Genomic DNA, 22,208 nt, shown 5'->3' with positions numbered 1-22,208 from the left:
CCGGGACCCCTGACCCCGGCACAGCTCGGACCCCCGGCACAGCTCGGGACCTCCGACCCCGGCACAGCTCGGACCCCTGCACAGCTCGAACCCCTGCACAGCTCGGACCCCTGACCCCGGCACAGCTCGAACCCCGGCACAGCTCGGACCCCGGCACAGCTCGGACCCCGGCACAGCTCGGACCCCCAGCACAGCTCGGGACCTCCGACCCCGGCACAGCTCGGACCCCCGGCACAGCTCGAACCCCGGCACAGCTCGGACCCCTGCACAGCTCGGACCCCTGACCCCGGCACAGCTCGAACCCCGGCACAGCTCGGACCCCTGACCCCGGCACAGCTCGGACCCCTGCACAGCTCGAACCCCTGCACAGCTCGGACCCCTGACCCCGGCACAGCTCGGACCCCTGCACAGACCGGGACATTTCTCGCCATGTCACGGTTCTGAAGCTTTGATGCACTCAGGTAGGTGTATATAATACCGGCCGCTTCGTCCGTCTGATTCACGTCTGCTAATGGCATATATGTATATATGTGTGCATCTCTACCACGAGGTCCACTCACGATCCTCGCCTCGTCTAACATTACTATTACGATTCGGTGAACACGTTTCGGCTTCGATGATGAACTTTGGGTTCATGGTTAAATGTGTGAAAAATAGAAACAACAGGTAACCACGTGGCAACCCCCACACCCCACCCTCCACAAACCCGTCATCAACCCCCCAATCGCTTCCATGATTGAGTGAGTGAGTGAATGGTGGGGGAGTGCGTAACCGAGTGAGTGAATGGTGGGTGAGTGCGTAGCTGAGTGAGTGAATGAATGATGGGTGAGTGGGTAGCTGAGTGAGTGAATGAATGGTGGATGAGTGGGTAGCTGAGTGAGTGAATGAATGATGGGTGAGTGGGTAGCTGAGTGAGTGAATGAATGATGGGTGAGTGGGTAGCTGAGTGAGTGAGCGAATGAATGATGGGTGAGTGGGTAGCTGAGTGAGTGAATGAATGGTGGATGAGTGGGTAGCTGAGTGAGTGAATGAATGATGGGTGAGTGGGTAGCTGAGTGAGTGAATGAATGGTGGATGAGTGGGTAGCTGAGTGAGTGAATGAATGATGGGTGAGTGGGTAGCTGAGTGAGTGAGTGAATGGTGGGTGAGTGCGTAGCTGAGTGAGTGAATGAATGATGGGTGAGTGGGTAGCTGAGTGAGTGAATGAATGATGGGTGAGTGGGTAGCTGAGTGAGTGAATGAATGGTGAATGAGTGGGTAGCTGAGTGAGTGAATGAATGATGGGTGAGTGGGTAGCTGAGTGAGTGAGTGAATGGTGGGTGAGTGCGTAGCTGAGTGAGTGAATGAATGATGGGTGAGTGGGTAGCTGAGTGAGTGAATGAATGATGGGTGAGTGGGTAGCTGAGTGAGTGAATGAATGGTGAATGAGTGGGTAGCTGAGTGAGTGAATGAATGATGGGTGAGTGGGTAGCTGAGTGAGTGAATGAATGATGGGTGAGTGGGTAGCTGAGTGAGTGAATGAATGATGGGTGAGTGGGTAGCTGAGTGAGTGAATGAATGGTGGATGAGTGGGTAGCTGAGTGAGTGAATGAATGATGGGTGAGTGGGTAGCTGAGTGAGTGAATGAATGATGGGTGAGTGGGTAGCTGAGTGAGTGAATGAATGATGGGTGAGTGGGTAGCTGAGTGAGTGAGTGAATGGTGGGTGAGTGCGTAGCTGAGTGAGTGAATGAATGATGGGTGAGTGGGTAGCTGAGTGAGTGAATGAATGATGGGTGAGTGGGTAGCTGAGTGAGTGAATGAATGGTGGATGAGTGGGTAGCTGAGTGAGTGAATGAATGATGGGTGAGTGGGTAGCTGAGTGAGTGAATGAATGGTGGATGAGTGGGTAGCTGAGTGAGTGAATGAATGATGGGTGAGTGGGTAGCTGAGTGAGTGAGTGAATGGTGGGTGAGTGCGTAGCTGAGTGAGTGAATGAATGATGGGTGAGTGGGTAGCTGAGTGAGTGAATGAATGATGGGTGAGTGGGTAGCTGAGTGAGTGAATGAATGGTGGATGAGTGGGTAGCTGAGTGAGTGAATGAATGATGGGTGAGTGGGTAGCTGAGTGAGTGAATGAATGATGGGTGAGTGGGTAGCTGAGTGAGTGAATGAATGATGGGTGAGTGGGTAGCTGAGTGAGTGAGTGAATGGTGGGTGAGTGCGTAGCTGAGTGAGTGAATGAATGATGGGTGAGTGGGTAGCTGAGTGAGTGAATGAATGATGGGTGAGTGGGTAGCTGAGTGAGTGAATGAATGGTGGATGAGTGGGTAGCTGAGTGAGTGAATGAATGATGGGTGAGTGGGTAGCTGAGTGAGTGAATGAATGGTGGATGAGTGGGTAGCTGAGTGAGTGAATGAATGATGGGTGAGTGGGTAGCTGAGTGAGTGAGTGAATGGTGGGTGAGTGCGTAGCTGAGTGAGTGAATGAATGATGGGTGAGTGGGTAGCTGAGTGAGTGAATGAATGATGGGTGAGTGGGTAGCTGAGTGAGTGAATGAATGGTGGATGAGTGGGTAGCTGAGTGAGTGAATGAATGGTGGATGAGTGCGTAGCTGAGTGAGTGAATGAATGATGGGTGAGTGGGTAGCTGAGTGAGTGAATGAATGGTGGATGAGTGCATAGCTGAGTGAGTGAATGAATGATGGGTGAGTGGGTAGCTGAGTGAGTGAATGAATGGTGGATGAGTGGGTAGCTGAGTGAGTGAATGAATGATGGGTGAGTGGGTAGCTGAGTGAGTGAATGAATGGTGGGTGAGTGGGTAGCTGAGTGAGTGAATGAATGATGGGTGAGTGGGTAGCTGAGTGAGTGAATGAATGGTGGATGAGTGGGTAGCTGAGTGAGTGAATGAATGATGGGTGAGTGGGTAGCTGAGTGAGTGAATGAATGATGGGTGAGTGGGTAGCTGAGTGAGTGAATGAATGATGGGTGAGTGGGTAGCTGAGTGAGTGAATGAATGGTGGGTGAGTGGGTAGCTGAGTGAATGAATGGATGGTGGGGAGCTGAGTGAGTGAATGAATGGTGGGTGAGTGGGTAGCTGAGTGAATGAATGGATGGTGGGGAGCTGAGTGAATGAATGAATGGTGGGTGAGTGGGTAGCTGAGTGAATGAATGGATGGTGGGGAGCTGAGTGAATGAATGAATGGTGGGCGAGTGGGTAGCTGAGTGAATGAATGGATGGTGGGGAGCTGAGTGAGTGAATGAATGATGGGCGAGTGGGTAGCTGAGTGAGTTAGGGAATGAATGGATGAGAGTTTGGGATGAAAACGTTCCTTAGGTTTCAGAACAATGGGTCATTCACCACAAGAGGAGATGGGAATCCACCACCACCACCACCACTACGACCACCACCACCCATGTTGTGTAGCAAAAACCAGATTGTGACGAAGAAGCGCGGATTATAAGCCGGGAATGTGCCAGGACTTGCCTGCAGGAAACTCCCAGGTATATAAGGGCACCGGTGGAATAATATTTACCTTTCTTTTTGCACGTCACAAACATGATAAAACATCTCCATTTTGGTTCCTTTGTGTTTTCTAATCAAACTCGACATTTGATATTCACAATGAAAACAAAAGCCAATCAACAATGCGTTGTTTTCCCTTATAGATCAAACGTTAAAATTCGCATATACAGTGCAATCATTAGGTCCTTCACATCCCAATGAGAGTGGAGTGGGTGGTGAGGGTGAGGTCTGTGTGATTATTTAATAACAAATCCTCCGAGTCTCGAACTGGCTCCATGTATCCATCCATTTGTTTTGTGGTGGTCCGTTGGTCGATTGGACCAAACTTTCATTGGTCTTCACCGCCTTGTAGCATACCTGCCTGCCGGACTCAGGAGGTGGAGAGGAAGGGGGTATTTTGGGTCCACGGGGACTTTTGGGTCCTCTGGGTCTTCAGTGGTCTTAAAGGTTCTTAAAAGGTCGAAGGGGTTTCAGCCGTCTAAAGAATTAAAAGGTACATTTCAATCGTACATAATATGTAATTAATAGACGTGTGGCTCATTTGTAATGAATCGACACAAAAGTGTGCCTCATATACACACACACACACACACACACACACACACACACACACACACACACACACACACACACACACACACACACACACACACACCTCGTTTTTTTCATTTCTGTTCCTCACAATTCTGTCTCTCTCTTATTCACAGACACGCACACGCGCACACACATACACACACATATACATTCACACACACATATATACATACACACACACACATATACATTCACACACACATATATACATACACACACACACATATACATTCACACACACACACACACACACATATTCACACACACACACACACACCACACATATATATATACACACACACCACACATATACACACACACACACACACACACATACACACACACCACACACACATATATATATATACACACACACACACACACACACACCACACATATATATACACACACACACGTGCACACACACACACCCATACATACATTCACACACACATACACACAGACACACACACATACACACACACACACACCACACATATACACACACACACACACACACACACACACACACACACACACACACACACACACACACACACACACACACACACACACACACACACATACACACATACCACACATATATACACACACACACACCACACATATATATATATATACACACACACACCACACATATACACACACACACACACATTCACACACACACACATACACACACACCACACATATATATATATATACACACACACACACACACACCACACATATATATACACACACACACACACGTGCACACACACACACCCATACATACATTCACACACACACATACACACACACACACACCACACATATATATATACACACACACACACACATATATACACACACACACACACATACACACATACCACACATATATACACACACACACACACATACACACACATGCGCACACACATACACACACATATACATTCACACACACACATATATACACACACACACATATACATTCACACACCACACATATATACTCACACACACACACACACATTCACGTGCACACACACACATACATACATATACACACACACACATATATATATACATATACATATATACACACACACACACATATACATTCACACACCACACATATATACTCACACACACACACACACATTCACGTGCACACACACACATACATACATATACACACACACACATATATATATACATATACATATATACACACACACACACAGACAGACACACACCTCATCCATTTATGGTAGATTACCCTCGCAGGAGGAGAGGGTATTTATTGTATTTGGGTCCGTTTGTTTGTTTACTTGGCAATTTTTTTCCAAGTATGTTGGTCTGTAGCATCTCTGTCTGTGTCTGTCTGTCTGTGTCTGTCTGTGTGTCTGTCTGTTACACGATTTTTGGCTACAGTTTTGACTGACCAAAGACAGCGATGCACATTTTTAGTGAAGATCTTGTTCGGGATACTATAATTATATTGTGATTCTTCACCGTTGAGTGATTGGGCCATAAACGATATTCCGCACGATATCTCAAAAAGTTGTGGACGGATTCGGACGACATTTGGTGGACAGGTTGGATATGTGACGATATATAGCACAATGTAAAAAGTTGTCTCAAAGTTGTGTTGTGGAAGGATTCGGACAAAACTTGGTGGATGAGTTGGTTAGGTGACAAAGCAAAACGTTGGTTAGGTGCCGATTCAAAAGGTACAAATCCAGATCCGGCCTCTCAGTAGGACACAAAATGTAAACTGTTCAACCTGGCGGAGGTATGCCCTCTACCAAATGCTGTTCTTGTTTTTTTAACTGTAGCTTGTCATCTAATAGTTTATTTATTTATCTTCTGGTGTTATTTGGTTTAGTGAGTGACCAGGTATTTTTCACCAATTTACCATGTGCACCTCTCTCTACCTTCAGTGGTGACAACTGCCCCACCATGGAAGCTCTCTTCCTGCTGCCCGTGCTGTTCCTCAGTTGGGTGTTTGTGCTGTCAGAGCCGATGTGCAAAAACACAGAAAACTTGAAGAAGGAAGTCAACGAGGCCACGCTTCCGGCCATCGGTGCAGCATTGTTGAGTGAGAAGGTCGTTGGAAGAAAAGAGCAATGTGCAAATGCATGCTGCAAGTATAAGCGGACAGGTGAGAGCCGTCGGTGAGGGTGACATGCAAATTCTAATTTTGTGTCCACAGGTACATTTGGAAACACCTGGGTATACCTCGTACACCTAATGGATGTGACGTTATAGGATGGATGTGCAGTGTTGTGCTTTATTGCTAAAAAGGTTTAATTCTTCCACCACATTTACCTGTCGTCGTAAGTCACAAAAGCCACTGCAGTGAAACAAAGCATCACCTCTCAGGTTAGTGATCATTTCTTCGAAAATAACGAAAAACTTTGCACCTCTATATCTCCAAAAGTGCTGAATAGAAAAAATGGAAACATGGCTCATTGTAAAGAACTCCATATGGGGAACAAGAACGGCACTCATTAGAGAGCATACCTCCACCTGGTTGGCCATATCACTCAATGGTGAAGAATCATTAAAAAAATTATACTCGCTGGATCCGGATCTTCACCAAAATCGAATCTTCCTTTTCACACACCCAAGCTGTCCAACAGGTTTCGTCCACTTCCGTCCATAACCTTTCGAGATATCCGGCTATGTATCGTTTTTGGCCCGATCTGCCAATGGTGAAGAATCACTTTTAAAATTCTAGTTGCCGGATCCGGATCCGGATCTTCACCAAAATCTAATCATTTTGTCCTTGTCACATACACAACCTCTCTGCCAAATTTCGTCCAAATCCGTCCACAACTTTGAGATATCTTCTTCACAGACGAACGGACAGACAGACAGATAGGGGTGAAAACATAACCTCCATCCACCTTTGGTGGCGGAGGTAACTAGAACGGCACTCGGTAGAATGCATATCTCCGCCAGGCTGAACAGTTTACGTTTTGTATCCAATGATAGGCAGGATCTGGATTCGGACCTGAACCAAAATCAAATCGGCTTGTTCTTGTCACCAAACCAACTCGTCCACCAAGTTTAGTCATAACCCGTCTACAACTTTTTGTAAATATCGTGTCATGTATCACTTTTAGCTCTATCTCTCAATGGTGAAGAATCACTTAAAAACTCTCTGATCCGGATTCGAATCTTCACCAAAATGGAATCAATTCTTCCTTGTCACATACGCAACCTCTCCGCCGAGTTCTGTGCGAATGCGTCCACAACTTTTTGAGATATCTTGTTCACAGACAAACAGAGACAGACAGACAAGCAGACAGACAGGGCTGAAAACATAACCTCCATCCACCTTCGGTGGCGGAGATAATAAGTGTTGTTAACGATGACATCTTGGCGCTTTCATTATGACGTCATAATTCAACAAGTACAATGCTTAGTCCGTGCAGTTTGAAATGTATTGAGCGTGAAGTATTCAACAATTACATTGGAGAATGTAAATTTATGACGTCATTGGTCACGTGGTCTGGCAGCCATATTGGATCAAGGGGAAAAAACCCTGAGAAAAACAGAAGAGTTGGCTCGCTTCAAGTGGACTGTGCCGGGTAAGTATTCTATGAATACCATCTAGTTGACAAACCGTGAGTGAAAACATTGCTTCTCTCTCTCGCAGGTGACGCGCCATGCGATGTTGCCGTCTTCAACCAAGGCATCGAAAAAAACTGCCGATTGTACTCCTGTTCAAACGAGAGTTGCGTGTTTCAACCCAATGAGAATGCTACGTCGTACAATGTGGATCATGGTAGGTATTCTGCAACCATACATTAGGTTGAATGAATGAATGAATGAATGAATGAATGATCGTTTTAAGGCCATTTTTTCCCCGCTAGAGTGGGGGTTAGCCTTGCGGGCCCCATGACAATCATGGTTCCCTGTTTGAGGCAATGATTTTTATGGCCGGATGCCCTTCCTGACGCCAACCCTTGGTCACGCTCTTACGATGCGCAGGGATACGGTGTGCCTATTCTGAATCGGGGTACACACCGTGATCATTCATCCCAGCAAGCTGGTACTCAATTTGCCGACCTCAGAAGGATGACAGGCTGAGTCAACCCCCCTGGCGTTAATTCAGCGATCGACCGGGATTCGAACCCAGGATCCTAGGATCCCAAGCCGGCACCCTAACGGCTAAGCCAACACCAGGCTATACATTAGGTTATGCATTAGGTTATACAACCATACATTAGGTTATGCTATCTAAATCTCTAAATACAGACCAAGAACAGTACAATAAAAAAAAAATAGGGGCAATACCCCTGGGCGCTCACCTGGTGGAATAAAGCGGTATACTACACCGATAAAAAGTATTTTAAACAGTACCACGGTATGTTAAACCAATTTCAATGGTTGCTAGGAGACGGGGTATGGTCATCAAAATTGTGTGTGTTGTTTCGGAGAAGAGAGCAAATACCCATTTCAGGGGGTCAAACCCACCACACACCCTCTTAAACCCTGATTTTTTTTTTAATGCCATCAACAAACGTTGATGCATCACGGGCGATGACGGTTGTGGTCAAGTTTCATTGAAACCGTGTGTGGTTTCGGAGAAGAGAGCAAATACCTACTATGGGGCTTTTTTAATACCGTGTACAAACTTTGCTACATCATGGATGAGGAATAGATTGTGTGGTCAAGTTTCATTGAAAGTGTGTGTAGTTTGAGGTATAAACAAATTCCTATTTTTGGAGGGTCAAACCTGGATCCAATAACACCCCCCTAGACCCAGATTATTTATTTATTTTTTATATGCCTCTGCCCCTGAAGGTGGCCCGAGGCATTACGTTTCAGGTTGTCCGTCCGTCCGTCCGTACGGGCTAAACCTCGTTTTTCTCAGCAACCATATGTCCAATTGAGACGAAACTTTCAGAGTCGGAGCAACACCCATGCAGAATGTTTTCATGAGAATTTTGACGTCATAGGTCACATGGTGTGGCAGTCATCTTGGATTAAACACAAATAAATAAATAAACTGCTGAATGGAAAAATTTGAAACTTCGCACATTGTCAAGTACTCCCAATGGGGAACAAAAGCTTGATAATGATGACTTCATAGGTGAAGTGGTATAACAGCCAAAAATGTTTTAATCTAATTCCTTATCCTAAAAATCTGAAATTGCATGCACATGATCTATGATCCATTTGTATTGAAATAGTACATTTATGACATAAGTCACGTGGTTTGGCAGCCATATTGGATTTAACCTAAAACATTTTAAAAACAACTCCCAAACCACCAAATCGATTGACTCGAAACTTTGTCATTGACTAGGCATGTCGATTAAAAGGTCACGAAAACATCATAGGTCACATGGTTTAGCAGACATATTGGATTGAAGAAAAAGATTAAATAATTATATCTCTGAAACCGCTTACTCTATCGATGCGAAATTTTACAAATATCATCTAACAGCACTGATGCATATAGTTTGAAAATGATGATGTCGTAGGTCACGTGATTGGCAGCCATCTTGGATAGAAAAACTAACCTTATCTGATCAGCACGAAACTTCAGAAACATGATCCCCTAGCCATACATATGCAGACTGTACATTTTAAAGGTCATATGTCACGTGGTATGGCAACCATATTAGCTTGAAAGCCGATATTTAAAAAAAAATCTCTCTCTGAAACCGCTTCACCGATCGATATGAAACCTGTCATGGCTGGTGAAAATGTGACACTTGAAAACAGCTGATGGGCTTTAAATCAAACTTGTTTATTTTTAGGACAGTGAACGATGGCATCTACCCGTTGTGGGACTATGTGGAAGCATATTGGCGACAGTCGCGTTGTTCTAGTTTTTTTTTTTTTCATGCCATGAATAATATTGAGTTGCAACATACCAAATATAATTTGTGCCAAGTTTGGTCACAATCCCATCAATAGTTTCGGAGAAGTTGCAAGTGTTTACGGACTGATGGACGGACGACGCGCCATCCCATAAGCTCTCCGAAACTAAGTTCTAGGTGAGCTGACTAGAAGCAGAATACCCTAACTACAGCGTGGCCGTTGATACTGCCTGTGTGAAGTGGGCAGTCCTGTATCTTTAACAGGCTCCACCCACTACAGACTGTATCTTAAGTCGGAAGTGTGGCTGTGTGTGCTCATTCACACAACTCACACCTCGACTCACTCTCCTTGAATTCCTCCCAACGCCGACTACTGGTGTCTGAGTCCAGCTGGTTTATATCTCCAGTCCCCAGGGCCTTGGGTGTGAGGCTTCCCCCAGCCATGCGAGGCTGTGCACGAGCTCCTGTGGTGACGTAGTCACTCACGTGTTGCCACCACGTCATTGGAATGTGTGGGTTTCGCCATGTTTAAGTGGAATGTGTTGGACGTGAGAAATGACAAAAAAGAATGTTAATTATGGAGAGAGAAAGAGAAAGAAAGACGGTGACTATGGCTACAAGGTCAATCTTGGTCATTGGCTAACTGGTGTTACAAAACACTTTCGCTAACATTCATTAAGAGACAACTCACGCCATATTTATGATTATGATGAATACCCTATTTAACCCCTCATTAACCCAGAAGCCATTTCTGAAACACAACCACTATTGGTCAGAACCCTTGCAGCAATTACTGGTGTGAAATAACGAACGGTTCATGGTCACCATTCCAATGAAAAGGTACTATGAAATTATATATATATATATATATATAAATAATTTATGTTCTTTGCATATGCCAACCAATGACTCAGCCTGTCATCCTTCCGAGGTTGGCAAATTGAGTATCAGCTTGCTGGTAATTTCCTGTATGTCGCAAAAGGCGACTAACAGGGTTGGCGGCAGGAAGGGCATCCGGCCATAAAACATTGCTTCAAAAAGGGGACCACGGTGCCCAAAAAAGGCCAGCCCCCACCCTGCGGGGAAAAAATGGCCTCTAAAGGTGGTTCCATATACCAACCAACCACCTCCAGGCACCTGTCCCTCTCCACATCACTTCTTCAGTCCCAACCCGCCAAGGTTCTTCTCTCTACACTCCACAGCTTTACTTTCGGCAATTTCCATTCGGTATTTCTCACAGCATTTCATTCTGGCTTCCCATTTGATGATCCACAGATCAGTAGTTTTTCATTTCTAAATAAATCAGTTTCACTTAGGGACATTAGTTTAGATTCGCCATGGCAACTTGTGATGAAAAGCGAATGGTGCATGAAAAAGGTCGTCAAAAACGATTTTCAGGGGGAATTTTATTTAAAAAGGGGTCTAAAGTCTCCAAAGGGTTGAAGAAGTGTCTATAGGTCTCAAATGGGTGTGAAGGGGTTTAAAGGGTCCTAACAAGTTCTAAATGGTGCAAAGGCATACGGGGTCTAAAGGGTGCAAAGGAGTGAAGCGGTAGTAAATAAGTATACTTGGGAGTGCAATACAGCAACAACAGGCCAAATGACCTCCTCGTGACTGTTTAAAAACCCCCTATGTTGATGCATCATTATATTAAAAAAAGATTGTAGAAAGTTTTGCCATGATTAACCTTGGGAGCTCAAAGCAGTAAGGTCTCAAGCAGACAAACAAATGCTTAACTTCTATATATTGGCATGTGGAAGGGGGTTGGGGGTGAGGGGTCCAAAGCTAGACTTTGGTAAGTGTAACATGGTCCCTTTGGTAGAGTAGGTTAGATTGCTATGTATCAGGGACCTGTTAAGAGTCTTTTGTTACACATGATGCTGAGGAGGCAGTGAGTGTGAACTTAAAGGTACACAAAGGTTGTAAAATGTTTGACCCTCTGTAAGGTAAGTTCAGGTGAGAAATTGGGGATTTCACGGTACATGGGAGAGCTTCGTGGTTTGGTGGCAACATAGCAAGCTGCTTGACCAATGTGTGCGAGCCATGATGGCGAAATAGGCTATGGAGCCCAAAAGAGGTGAAAAAATACTTATTTTCTTTTGTGGGAAAAAAATAATAATACCCACCATCCAGTTTTTATTGGGGCTGCCCCGTGGGCTGGATCACCATCACCCAGATGATGGACTTCCCTCAAGGAGCAGGCAGCTAATCACAGGGCCTGTGGCGGGAAAAGGTAGTCCTGGAGTACGGGCCAGAGGACCGGGTGTGAAGGTTGGGACAAAGGACAGCAATGGGGGCTTTTACTGGACACCACAGATATAGTTGGAGCTGAACCTTAAGGCAATAAGCACCTTCCCTCTGCTGGGTTGCCATCTTTTCTCTCGTGGTCTTCCACTGCATCGTTCCTGCAGTAATGCCTGTCCAAAACAATAATTTGCTTGTGCGCCAGCATTGACCAATTGCTTTGCCATCCAAGACCTCGCTTACCCCCATTGTTCTTCGTTGCAGGAATCGGTATTGCCGCCGCCATAGTGGGATATTTATTTATTCACTGTACATAAGTTTGCGGGCGGTAACCGCAAGGTAGAACAAGTGAATCCTCTTGGATTGCGCTGAGGTTCGGGCATGGAATTTCGAGCCTCGATCATGGTTCGAGCCTCGATCTTGTATACAAAAATAATAATAATAATAATAAGAACCTTGGGCCGAATCTCGCGCTTCACCAGTGCGCGTGCGCGAATTTACGTCACGTCGGCAGCGAGAAGGGGTTCCCCAACACGAACCAATCAGGAACTGCTACGTCACACTTATATGATCTCAGAATTCCTGTGACAGGAATTCGCGTTACACTGGCTGGAAGTCATTCGCTAGAGGCGCTTCCTCAGCGCTAATAACTGAACCACCTTTAGAGGCCATTTTTCCCCGCAAGCGGGGGTTGGCCTTTTTCGGGAACCGTGGTAGTTGTTGTTTTTCGGTCCCCTTTTTGAAGCAATGTTTTACGGCCGGATGCCCTTCCTGACGCCAACCCTTTTTTCCGCCTTAATAGAATAGTAGGTAGAATAACATCAAGGTAGAATAACTGAACGCCGTACAAAAAACGGTTTGGGGAATTGTAGGGTGAGGACTGAACAAACACCTACAGCACATTCACCTGTTGATGAGACCCTCTCATAGACGTCACAATCATCGCTCTTCGATACCGCAGTCACCTGCCAGTATATATATATATATATATATATATATATATATATATATATATATATATATATATATATATATATATATACATCCTCCAATCAGCAGCCAGGGGGGTTGTTTCATTATATATATTTCATTATATATGTATGTAATTATATATATTTCATTATATATGTATGTAATTATATATATTTCATTATATATGTATGTATATATATATATTAGTATCCACCCTTCTCATGCCTCCTCCCCCCAAGCCCTCTCCCTCCCACAGATCTCCCGATGTCTCTGTTCTCTGCTGTTGTACTTGTGTGCTTCCCTCTCGCTCCCCAACTTGTCTCCCGCTCCCTTTATTGTATGTTTTGTGTCAGTTTTTTTTTTTTTGTGATTAATGTTAGCTCTTACACGAGCCTCGATCTTGTAAACAAACAAAAAATAGTCCATGTTATGTATCTCTTTGTATCAATCAGCCCCTCACTTCTATCCTCCTCCTCCTTCCCTCACCCCACTCCAAAAGTTTGCTATATGAGAAATACTTTTGAAAGTTAGTAAAATAATGGCATTTGTTTTCACAGTTGGAGGAAAGCCAGACTCGAGACATCAAACCAACAAAGGGGAACCAATTCCAACGATAACGACGACAACCACGATGACGACTACTACAACCACTCCTGTAACCTCCCCCAGTGAAAAACGATTCAAACCAAAATCTGGAGACAAGACTACCATCAAAGCAACCACAACCACCACAACAACCCGACCAAGTTCTTCCACTCGTAATCCCATCATGGCCAAGATAAAGCCAACCAAGAGTAAAGTGACCACCAAAGGCACGATGAAACCGACCACCACGACAACTGCACAACCCATAACCACAACCCACATAAAAACAACTACACCCATACTTTCAACCACAACGACATTGCAACCAACAACGTCAGCATTTACAACCATTGGAATCACAACGAAATCACCAATAATAACTACGTCACAAACCACGACATCACAACCAACAACAACATCAGCATTTACAACCATTGGAATCACAACGAAATCACCAATAATAACTACGTCACAAACCACGACATCACAACCAACAACAACATCAGCATTTACAACCATTGGAATCACAACGAAATCACCAATAATAACTACGTCACAAACCACGACATCACAACCAACAACAACATCAGCATTTACAACCATTGGAATCACAACGAAATCACCAATAATAACTACGTCACAAACCACGACATCACAACCAACAACAACATCAGCATTTACAACCACCAAAATCACTTCGAAGTCGCCATCGACAACGACATCATCAACTACAGAACAAACCACAACTCCATTACAAACAACAACGCCAGCATTTACAACCGTCAAAATCACAAAACCACAACCGACAACACCACACACATCTTCATCAAAAACTACAACTTTAAAACCGACAACAGAACTACCACCGACAACCACAGAAAAAGTTCCAACGTTACAAGCAACAACAGCAACCGTACCAACTACGGAACAAACTCCAACCACAACTGGAGCAAGCACAACCAAAAGAGGTGTTGTACTACGAAGTACAACGAAAGCATCAACTACCACACCGTCTTCTGGAACCGGCTCACGCGCCGCGGGGGCCGGACACACGACTACCATCGACCGGCTGGAGCCGAAGAATCCCGGGGACGGGGGCGTAGTCGGTCTGACGCACAAGGACAGCGCGGCGCTCATCATGGCCTTGCTTTTTGGCCTCGCGGCCACGCTCATCGTGTCCTTCATCCTGACCAAGAAGGCCTTCTCGAGCTACCAGAGACGCGGTTACGCTCCGGTGGATTTTCTCATCAACGGCATGTACGCGGACGCATGAAGCAGCACTGGCCTCTCTCACTCATGGGCTTTGCTTTCACAGCTCAATGTTAACCACTTGTACGCTCAAATTATCGGCGCACAAACGGCACAGCCAACTTCATAGGACAGCGGATAAGCTCTCATATTTTAACAAATTGAGCATTTTTTGAGAAAAGCATGAAATTTCTAGCATAGTTAGTGCATACCATAAGGTTTATTTTCAGATGTGGAGGGAAGTCAGGTTTGACCTCTGAGGACCGTGAGAGGTCAAATACAAGATGGCCGCCAGTTCCCCAGGGGTAATGTTCAAACGCGCTTATAGGTGTCATTTCCAACTAAATTGGGGGTGCCCATTCATTTGGTGATACTTTTGAGATCGCCAGAACTCAAGGACATGCATTTAGGTCACGGTCAAGGTCAAATTACATTAAATATCTATTTTTATGATACTGCAGTTGGAACTGCTAATTGGAAAAAGTTCATTTGAACTTTTAAAACTATTTTTTCAGGTACAGGGATAGGTACAGAACACCCAAAGACCAGAAATGATGAAAAAAGTGTTTACACTGCAAGGAATGATGCAATAACCTCTGAAAAAATAACTGTAGTTAACCAAGTATGTCCACCAAAGCTTATATTAAATCAAGTGCAATGATGAAAATTGGCAATGATCTAAATCTAACGGTCTCCAGAACAGAAGCACAGTGCAGTGCACTTGAATGCAGCTTTGGCACACTTGCAGCGCCCAGTGCACCCTTTCTTGCAGCCACAGTCGATCAATTCATGGCACGATTTTGATGCTTCAGGAAGAGTGGTCCAAAGAGGCTGCCACCCAGTTGTCTCCTTTGTCCAGCCCCAGTCAGGTGGGTCTGGCATCTCTGGATCCATGACCAATGCCTGGTTACAACAGTTGGCCTGGTAGCAAGTGCGCTTGATGTGCTGCTTGAGTGCTGCCTGGGTTGGAGGAATGTTCTCTAGAGTTCTACACTTCTGTGTGAAGAGCTGTTTCCTGGCATCATTCACTTCCGTGCTCTCACTGGTTCTATCGTACATCAGCACCACAAATCGCTTGAGCAGTAACATTGAGCCTTCACCGACCTCACTTGGCATGCCGAGGAGTTCATTGAAAGCATCATTCACCTCTGGGCATCCCCAATTTAGTTGGAAATGACACATAATGTTTTTTTTTCTACACTATTTGGTTCCAAAATTAACCCTGGTGTTGGGCTAGCGGCTAGGGTGCCGGCTTAGGATCCTAGGATCCTGGGTTCGAATCCCGGTCGATCGCTGAATTAACGCCAGGGGGGTTGACTCAGCCTGTCATCCTTCTGAGGTCGGCTAATTGAGTACCAGCTCACTGGTAATTCCCTGTTTGTCGTTAAAGGCGACAAAAAGGGTTGTCGTCAGGAAGGGCATCCGGCCGTAAAACATTGCTTCAAAAAGGGGACCGAAAAACAACAACAACCACGGCTCCCGAAAAAGGCCAACCCCCGCTTTGCGGGGAAAAATGGCCTCTAAAGGTGGTTATTTGGTTCCAAAATTAAGCGCGTTTGAACATTAGACCCGGTGGACTGGCGGCCATTTTGGATTTGACCTCTCACGGTTCTCAGAGGTCAAATCTGACTTCCCTCCACATCTGAAAATAAACCTTATGGTATGCACTGACTATGTTAAAAATTTCATGCTTTTCTCATAAAATGCACAATTTTTGTGTTTATCTGCTGCACTATCAGATGACCGGTCCGTATGAATTTGTGTCCCCTTCGTGCGCACATCGTGCGGTCGGTTCTTGGGAAACTGTGCTGTTATTATTGAAGTATTGTTGGTGGTCTCCCTTCGCATAGCCAAGCTCGAACAAAACGTATTCAATCAAAGGTGGGAGGGATATGGTGTAGGTACGTATAAAATACCGGTACGTCTTTTGCATTCGTCAATGTTGTGAACCTTTCTTAACGGAAGGTTGCGATGCAATCGAGGACAAAACTGTCCGGTCTCTTTGGACCTCGTTATGCAAAGTGTAATGTACCTTCACACACCGATTACAATCCAATAGAGACCTTCAGCGGACATTACGTGGACGGTATTCCACTAGAGACTGTCGATACTTGCATCAAGGTGGTTATAACGAGGATTATGATGATATTGCACAATGTTAAGCGGTTTTAAGATGTAACGAGCGTCTTGGTGATGGTGAATCTTTGTGCCAAATTTGCCGAGTTATGCAGTGCAAGGTTAACGCGCTCGATCCACACAAACGGCCCCGATTAAGCTGGCTGCTGTGCCCGGTACACCATCCGTGCGCGTGCAGAATGTGGGTGGCCAGAGGGTTGTGGAAAGACTGTCGTGCTTGGTTCATTAACATCCCCGTACCGGTGTGTCTCAGGGAGCCGTATGACTGAGGAGCCTCCTCCACGTGCTCGACACCACACTTTTAAATGGCGGCCCTGTGGAACCCGTGCAGGGAAAAGCATGCTGGCCATCCTGCCTAATGTGGGCGACGTTCGTCCTTTAGAGAACATTCCACTTCGTGATTACAATAGAAATATGGAATGTTCGAGTGGTTTCTCTCTACTTCATGAGGACTTTGGGCAGAGGGGATTGGGGAATGTGATTTTTAAGAAGAGTCGGCCTTGAATTCTTCCAATGAACTGTAAAGGTTCATGTTTCTATCATACCTGATGCTTGAAACAAAAGTTTTCATCGACAGCCCTCTGACTGGGTTGAAATACTCGTAGCATAAACATACCTATCTTTTGGAATACAGCCAATTTTAAAATGACATTTTAAGTTTACCGTGCACTATGTTTAGAAACGGCTCCGAGTGATGTAAGATTTACCAAACACGATGGAAATTGGGAAGCTTTGTACCGTTTGCTTAATAAATATGAGAAAGAATGTCAAATCTCATGATCTCTCAGACTCTCTGGAAAATCCTCTCTATCTCTTTGCTAATGACTCCACACTCTGCCACTCCATACCTCATCCCTCAGATCAGCAGTCTACAGCCTCCTCACTCTCTGTAGACCTGGACAAAATCACAAACTGGTCAAACAAGTGGAACATGTCTCAATACAGACAAATCTCACACTCTCACTATGTCTCTCCGAAAAGACCGACTGGACAACCCTCCCATCTACTTTCTGAATAATCCTCTCCAAGAAGTTCTGTCACTCAAGCTTTTGGGTCTCAATATATATATATATTTTTGTATACAAGATCGAGGCTCGTGAAAGAGCTAACATTAATCACACAAAAAGACAAACCGACACACAAAACACAAAAAACAAGGGGAGCGGCAGACAAGATGGGGAGAGAGGGGGAAGGACACAAAAGAGAGGGGGAAGAGGGGGAAGGACACAAACACAACATTTGAGAGCAGGGACATCGGGAGGACTTGGGGGGAGGTGGGAGAGGATTAAAACATATGAACACTGCAAGGACTCTGGGGTGAATTACCGGGGGTAGAAAAGATCAAGGTTTTCGATGGGGGACGATAAGAGATGGTGGTGAACAGCTGTTTTAAAGACCTGGAGGGAGGAGTGGGATTGAAGGGAGTGGGGGAGTTTGTTCCAGAGGCGGGAGAAAAGGGGAATGAAAGAGTGAAGGTGAGCAGAGAGCCTAGACTTTGGCAGTTTAACCATAAGAGGGTTGCAGGCAGATCTTGTGCGACCTGAAGGAATATTGGGGGGACAGAGCACAGAGAGAGCTGGGGGAGCAAGGCCGGAGAGGAGTCGGTAGAAGACAGAAAGACCACCAACCTGCCTGCGGTGAGTGAGTGAAAGGCCCTCGGCGTTGACTACATCGCAGGAGATTCCAATGATTCTGAAAGCTTTGGCCTCAACAGCGTGAAGCCGAGCAAGGTGTGAGGCAGGAGCACCAGCCCAGAGGGGGGAACAGTATTCCATTGAGCTGCGGATGAAAGCCTTGTATGTGGTGAGGAGCTCAGGTGTGCCAAGGAAGGACTTCGCACGATGGAGGATGCCCAGTCGGCGACTGGCTTTGGAGGCCAGCATGGAAATGTGGTTTTCCCAAGAAAGATCATGGCAGATAGTGAGACCCAAAAGCTTGAGCGACAGAACTTCTTGGAGAGGATTGTTGAGAAAGTAGATGGGAGGGTTGTCCAGTCGGTCCTTTCGGAGAGACATTGTAAGAGTGTGAGATTTGTCAGGATTGAAAGACATGTTCCACTTGTTTGACCAGTCTGTGATTTTGTCCAGGTCTGCAGAGAGTGAGGAGGCTGCAGACTGCCGATCTGAGGGATGAGGAATGGAGCGACAGAGAGTAGAGTCGTCAGCAAGGAGATAGAGAGGATTTTCAAGAGAGTCAGAGAGATCATTGATGAAGACCAGAAAAAGCACAGGGCCCAGAACACTACCTTGGGGAACTCCAGCCTGAACAGGAAGAGGAGATGAGAGAAACCCATTCAGGGCCACACGTTGACTACGACCAGAGAGGAAGTCTGCCAGCCATGCGTGGAGATTTCCATGGATACCAAAGGAGGAGAGTTTGGAGAGCAGAGCAGGGTGCCAGACCGTATCGAAGGCACGTGAAATGTCAAGGGAGACAGCTCTAATTTCCTGTTTGGCGTTGAGGACCTCCATCCATTGTTGAGAAAGCAGAAGCAGCATGTCCAGAGTAGAGTGACCAGGTCTGAAACCAAATTGATGATCAGAGATCAAGCCATTGGAGAAGAGGAAAGATTTAATATCTGAAGCAATGATGGATTCCATGACTTTGCTGATAATTGGGAGAAGGCTGATTGGTCTGTAGTTGCTGGGATCTGTTTTTGCACCTTTTTTGTGCAAAGCTGTGATGTTGGCTGATTTCCAAGCAGATGGCAGATGACCTTGAGCAAAAGACAGGGTGAAGAGAACAGAAAGAGGGAGTGAAAGAGCAGAAGAACATGATTTTAGGACCCGTGGGCTGATGCCGTCAGGACCAGTTGCAGAATCAGAGTCGAGGGTTGACAGAAACTTTTCCACCTTGTCAGGAGGAAAGGACACAGAGTCCAGGAGCAGCTGGGTACGACTGGGTACGGTGGTTACAGAGAGGGATGGGTTTGGGACACAAGATTTAGAGGCAAACACAGAGTTGAGGCATTCAGCTTTTTCACGTGCGGAGTCAGCCGTTAAGCCGTTTGAGGTGAGGGAGGGGATGGAGGGGGAACAAACACCAGAAACAGATTTGACCAGACGCCACCAGGATTTGGAAGAGGGAGACAGATAAGAGAGTTCGGTCTTGAGAATGGTGAGATATTGTTTAGAATGGTGAGATATTGTTATAATTTGCCATGATCTTTCCTGGGAAAACCACATTTCCAATCTCGCCTCCAAAGCCAGTCGCCGACTGGGCATCCTCCGTCGTGCAAAGTCCTTCCTTGGCACACCTGAGCTCCTCACCACATACAAGGCTTTCATCCGCAGCTCAATGGAATACTGCTCTCCCCTCCGGGCTGGTGCTCCTGCCTCACACCTAGCTCGGCTTCGCGCTGTTGAAACCAAAGCGTTCAGAATCGTTGGAATCTCCCGCGATGAAGCTACCTCCAAGGGTCTTTCACTCACTCACCGCAGGCAGGTAGGTGGTCTTTCTGTCTTCTACCGACTCCTCTCTTGCTCCCCCAGCTCTCTCTGGGCTCTGTCCCCAAAATATTCCTACAGATCGCACAAGATCTGCCAGCAACCTTCTTATGGTGAAACTGCCAAAATCAAGACTTTCTGCTCACCTTCACTCCTTCATTCCTCTTTACTCCTGCCTATGGAACAAACTCCCTCACTCTCTTCAATCCCACTCATCCCTCCATGTCTTTAAAACAACTGTTCACCACCATCTCTTATCTTCCCCCATCCAAAACCTTGATCTTTTCTACCCCCACTAATTCCCCCCCCCCCCCTGCTCCACTTTTTCGAAATAGCAACTTCTTTCCTGGAAGTCCGAGCAGTGTCCATGTGTTTTATACCTCTCCCACCCCCGCTTTCCATGCCTCCTCCCCCCAAGCCCTCTCCCTCCCACAGATCTCCCGATGTCCCTGCTCTCCATCTTGTCTCCCGCTCCCTTTATTATATGTTTTATGTGTCAGTTTGTCTTTTTGTGATCAATGTTAGCTCTTACACGAGCCTTGATCTTGTATACCAAAAAAAATGCAAAGGACATCCACCTCCAGTTTGTACTCAAACTAAACTTTATGAAAACAGCTAAATTGTGAATTTTATCAATTGTTCTCCACATTCTCATAATAAGAGTTTGTTGAAAATTTGAAAACAAAAAAGTTATGGCTTGGATAGACACAGAAGTGCAAATGGTAAATAAAGAAAGAAAACAGAAGCAATTTAAAAAAAACAACTCAGCCGTCTCCTGCTGCGCAGCATGCAGGCTAATAAGGCCAATTTCTCTGTGTGACTTCATCCTTTGAATTACTGACGCAATTATTAATTAGTCTCCTACCATATTCCATATTCTCATACCAAGGGTTTGTTGAAAATTTGATGATAAAAGCTTGAATTGTAAAAAGAACTATTACGGCACTTCGACGTCACGACGTCGACCGGTTATGCCTCTGCCCACATTATTACATCATTATAATACCTGTACCAAGTTTGCTTTAAATCCATACAGCTGTTCTCAAGTTATCACATTTTTACCTGACATGACCTATGACCTTTGACCTCGGGACCCCAAAATCTAATCAGTTTATCTTTACATCATTATACATACCTGTACCAAGTTTGAATTAGATCACTTTGGCCGTTCTCAAGTTATAGACATATTACAGACTTTGACCTCAACATCGAATCAGTTCGTCTTTACATCATTCTACAGAATTGTACCAAATTTGCTCAGAATCCCATCACGGGTACACAAGTTATCGCAGTAACAGGATGTTTACCCAACATGACCTCTGACCTTTGGCCATTGACCTCGTGACCCCAAAATAGAATCGGTTAATCTTTACCTCATTATACATACCTGCACCAAATTTGACCAAGATCCCTTCAGCCGTTCTTAAGTTATCGCGGTAACGAAAACCCATCACGGATGGACGGACGACTTGAAAACATGCCTCCGGCGACTTTGTCAACGGAGGCATAAAAAAAAGGTTACTCCATGGGGACACACATGTGCGCGATTGCAAAACCCCGTCTCCGACAGTGCAGAGGGACGGGCGAACAAGTTCCATCCGCTGCAATTTCCTCCACTGCCTAACAGCT

The 22,208-nt window shown here is 45.5% G+C and overlaps 1 protein-coding gene across 1 annotated transcript; it reads left to right on the top strand.

Annotated features, from left to right (window-relative positions):
* Positions 1-207: 207 nt before the first annotated feature.
* On the top strand, positions 208-17,905 carry LOC137432300 (uncharacterized). Its single transcript, XM_068124117.2, has 5 exons — positions 208-461; positions 6,049-6,269; positions 7,773-7,901; positions 13,722-15,006; positions 17,387-17,905. Exons 2-5 carry the CDS (start codon positions 6,068-6,070, stop codon positions 17,400-17,402), a joined length of 1,632 nt encoding a protein of 543 aa, XP_067980218.2. The 5' UTR covers positions 208-461; positions 6,049-6,067; the 3' UTR covers positions 17,403-17,905.
* Positions 17,906-22,208: the final 4,303 nt, after the last annotated feature.

This window comes from Myxine glutinosa, chromosome 8 (assembly GCF_964187855.1).
Source record: "Myxine glutinosa chromosome 8, kmMyxGlut1.1, whole genome shotgun sequence".
Taxonomy (NCBI): Eukaryota; Metazoa; Chordata; class Myxini; order Myxiniformes; family Myxinidae; genus Myxine; species Myxine glutinosa.
This window is presented reverse-complemented; position numbering and strand designations above follow the sequence as displayed.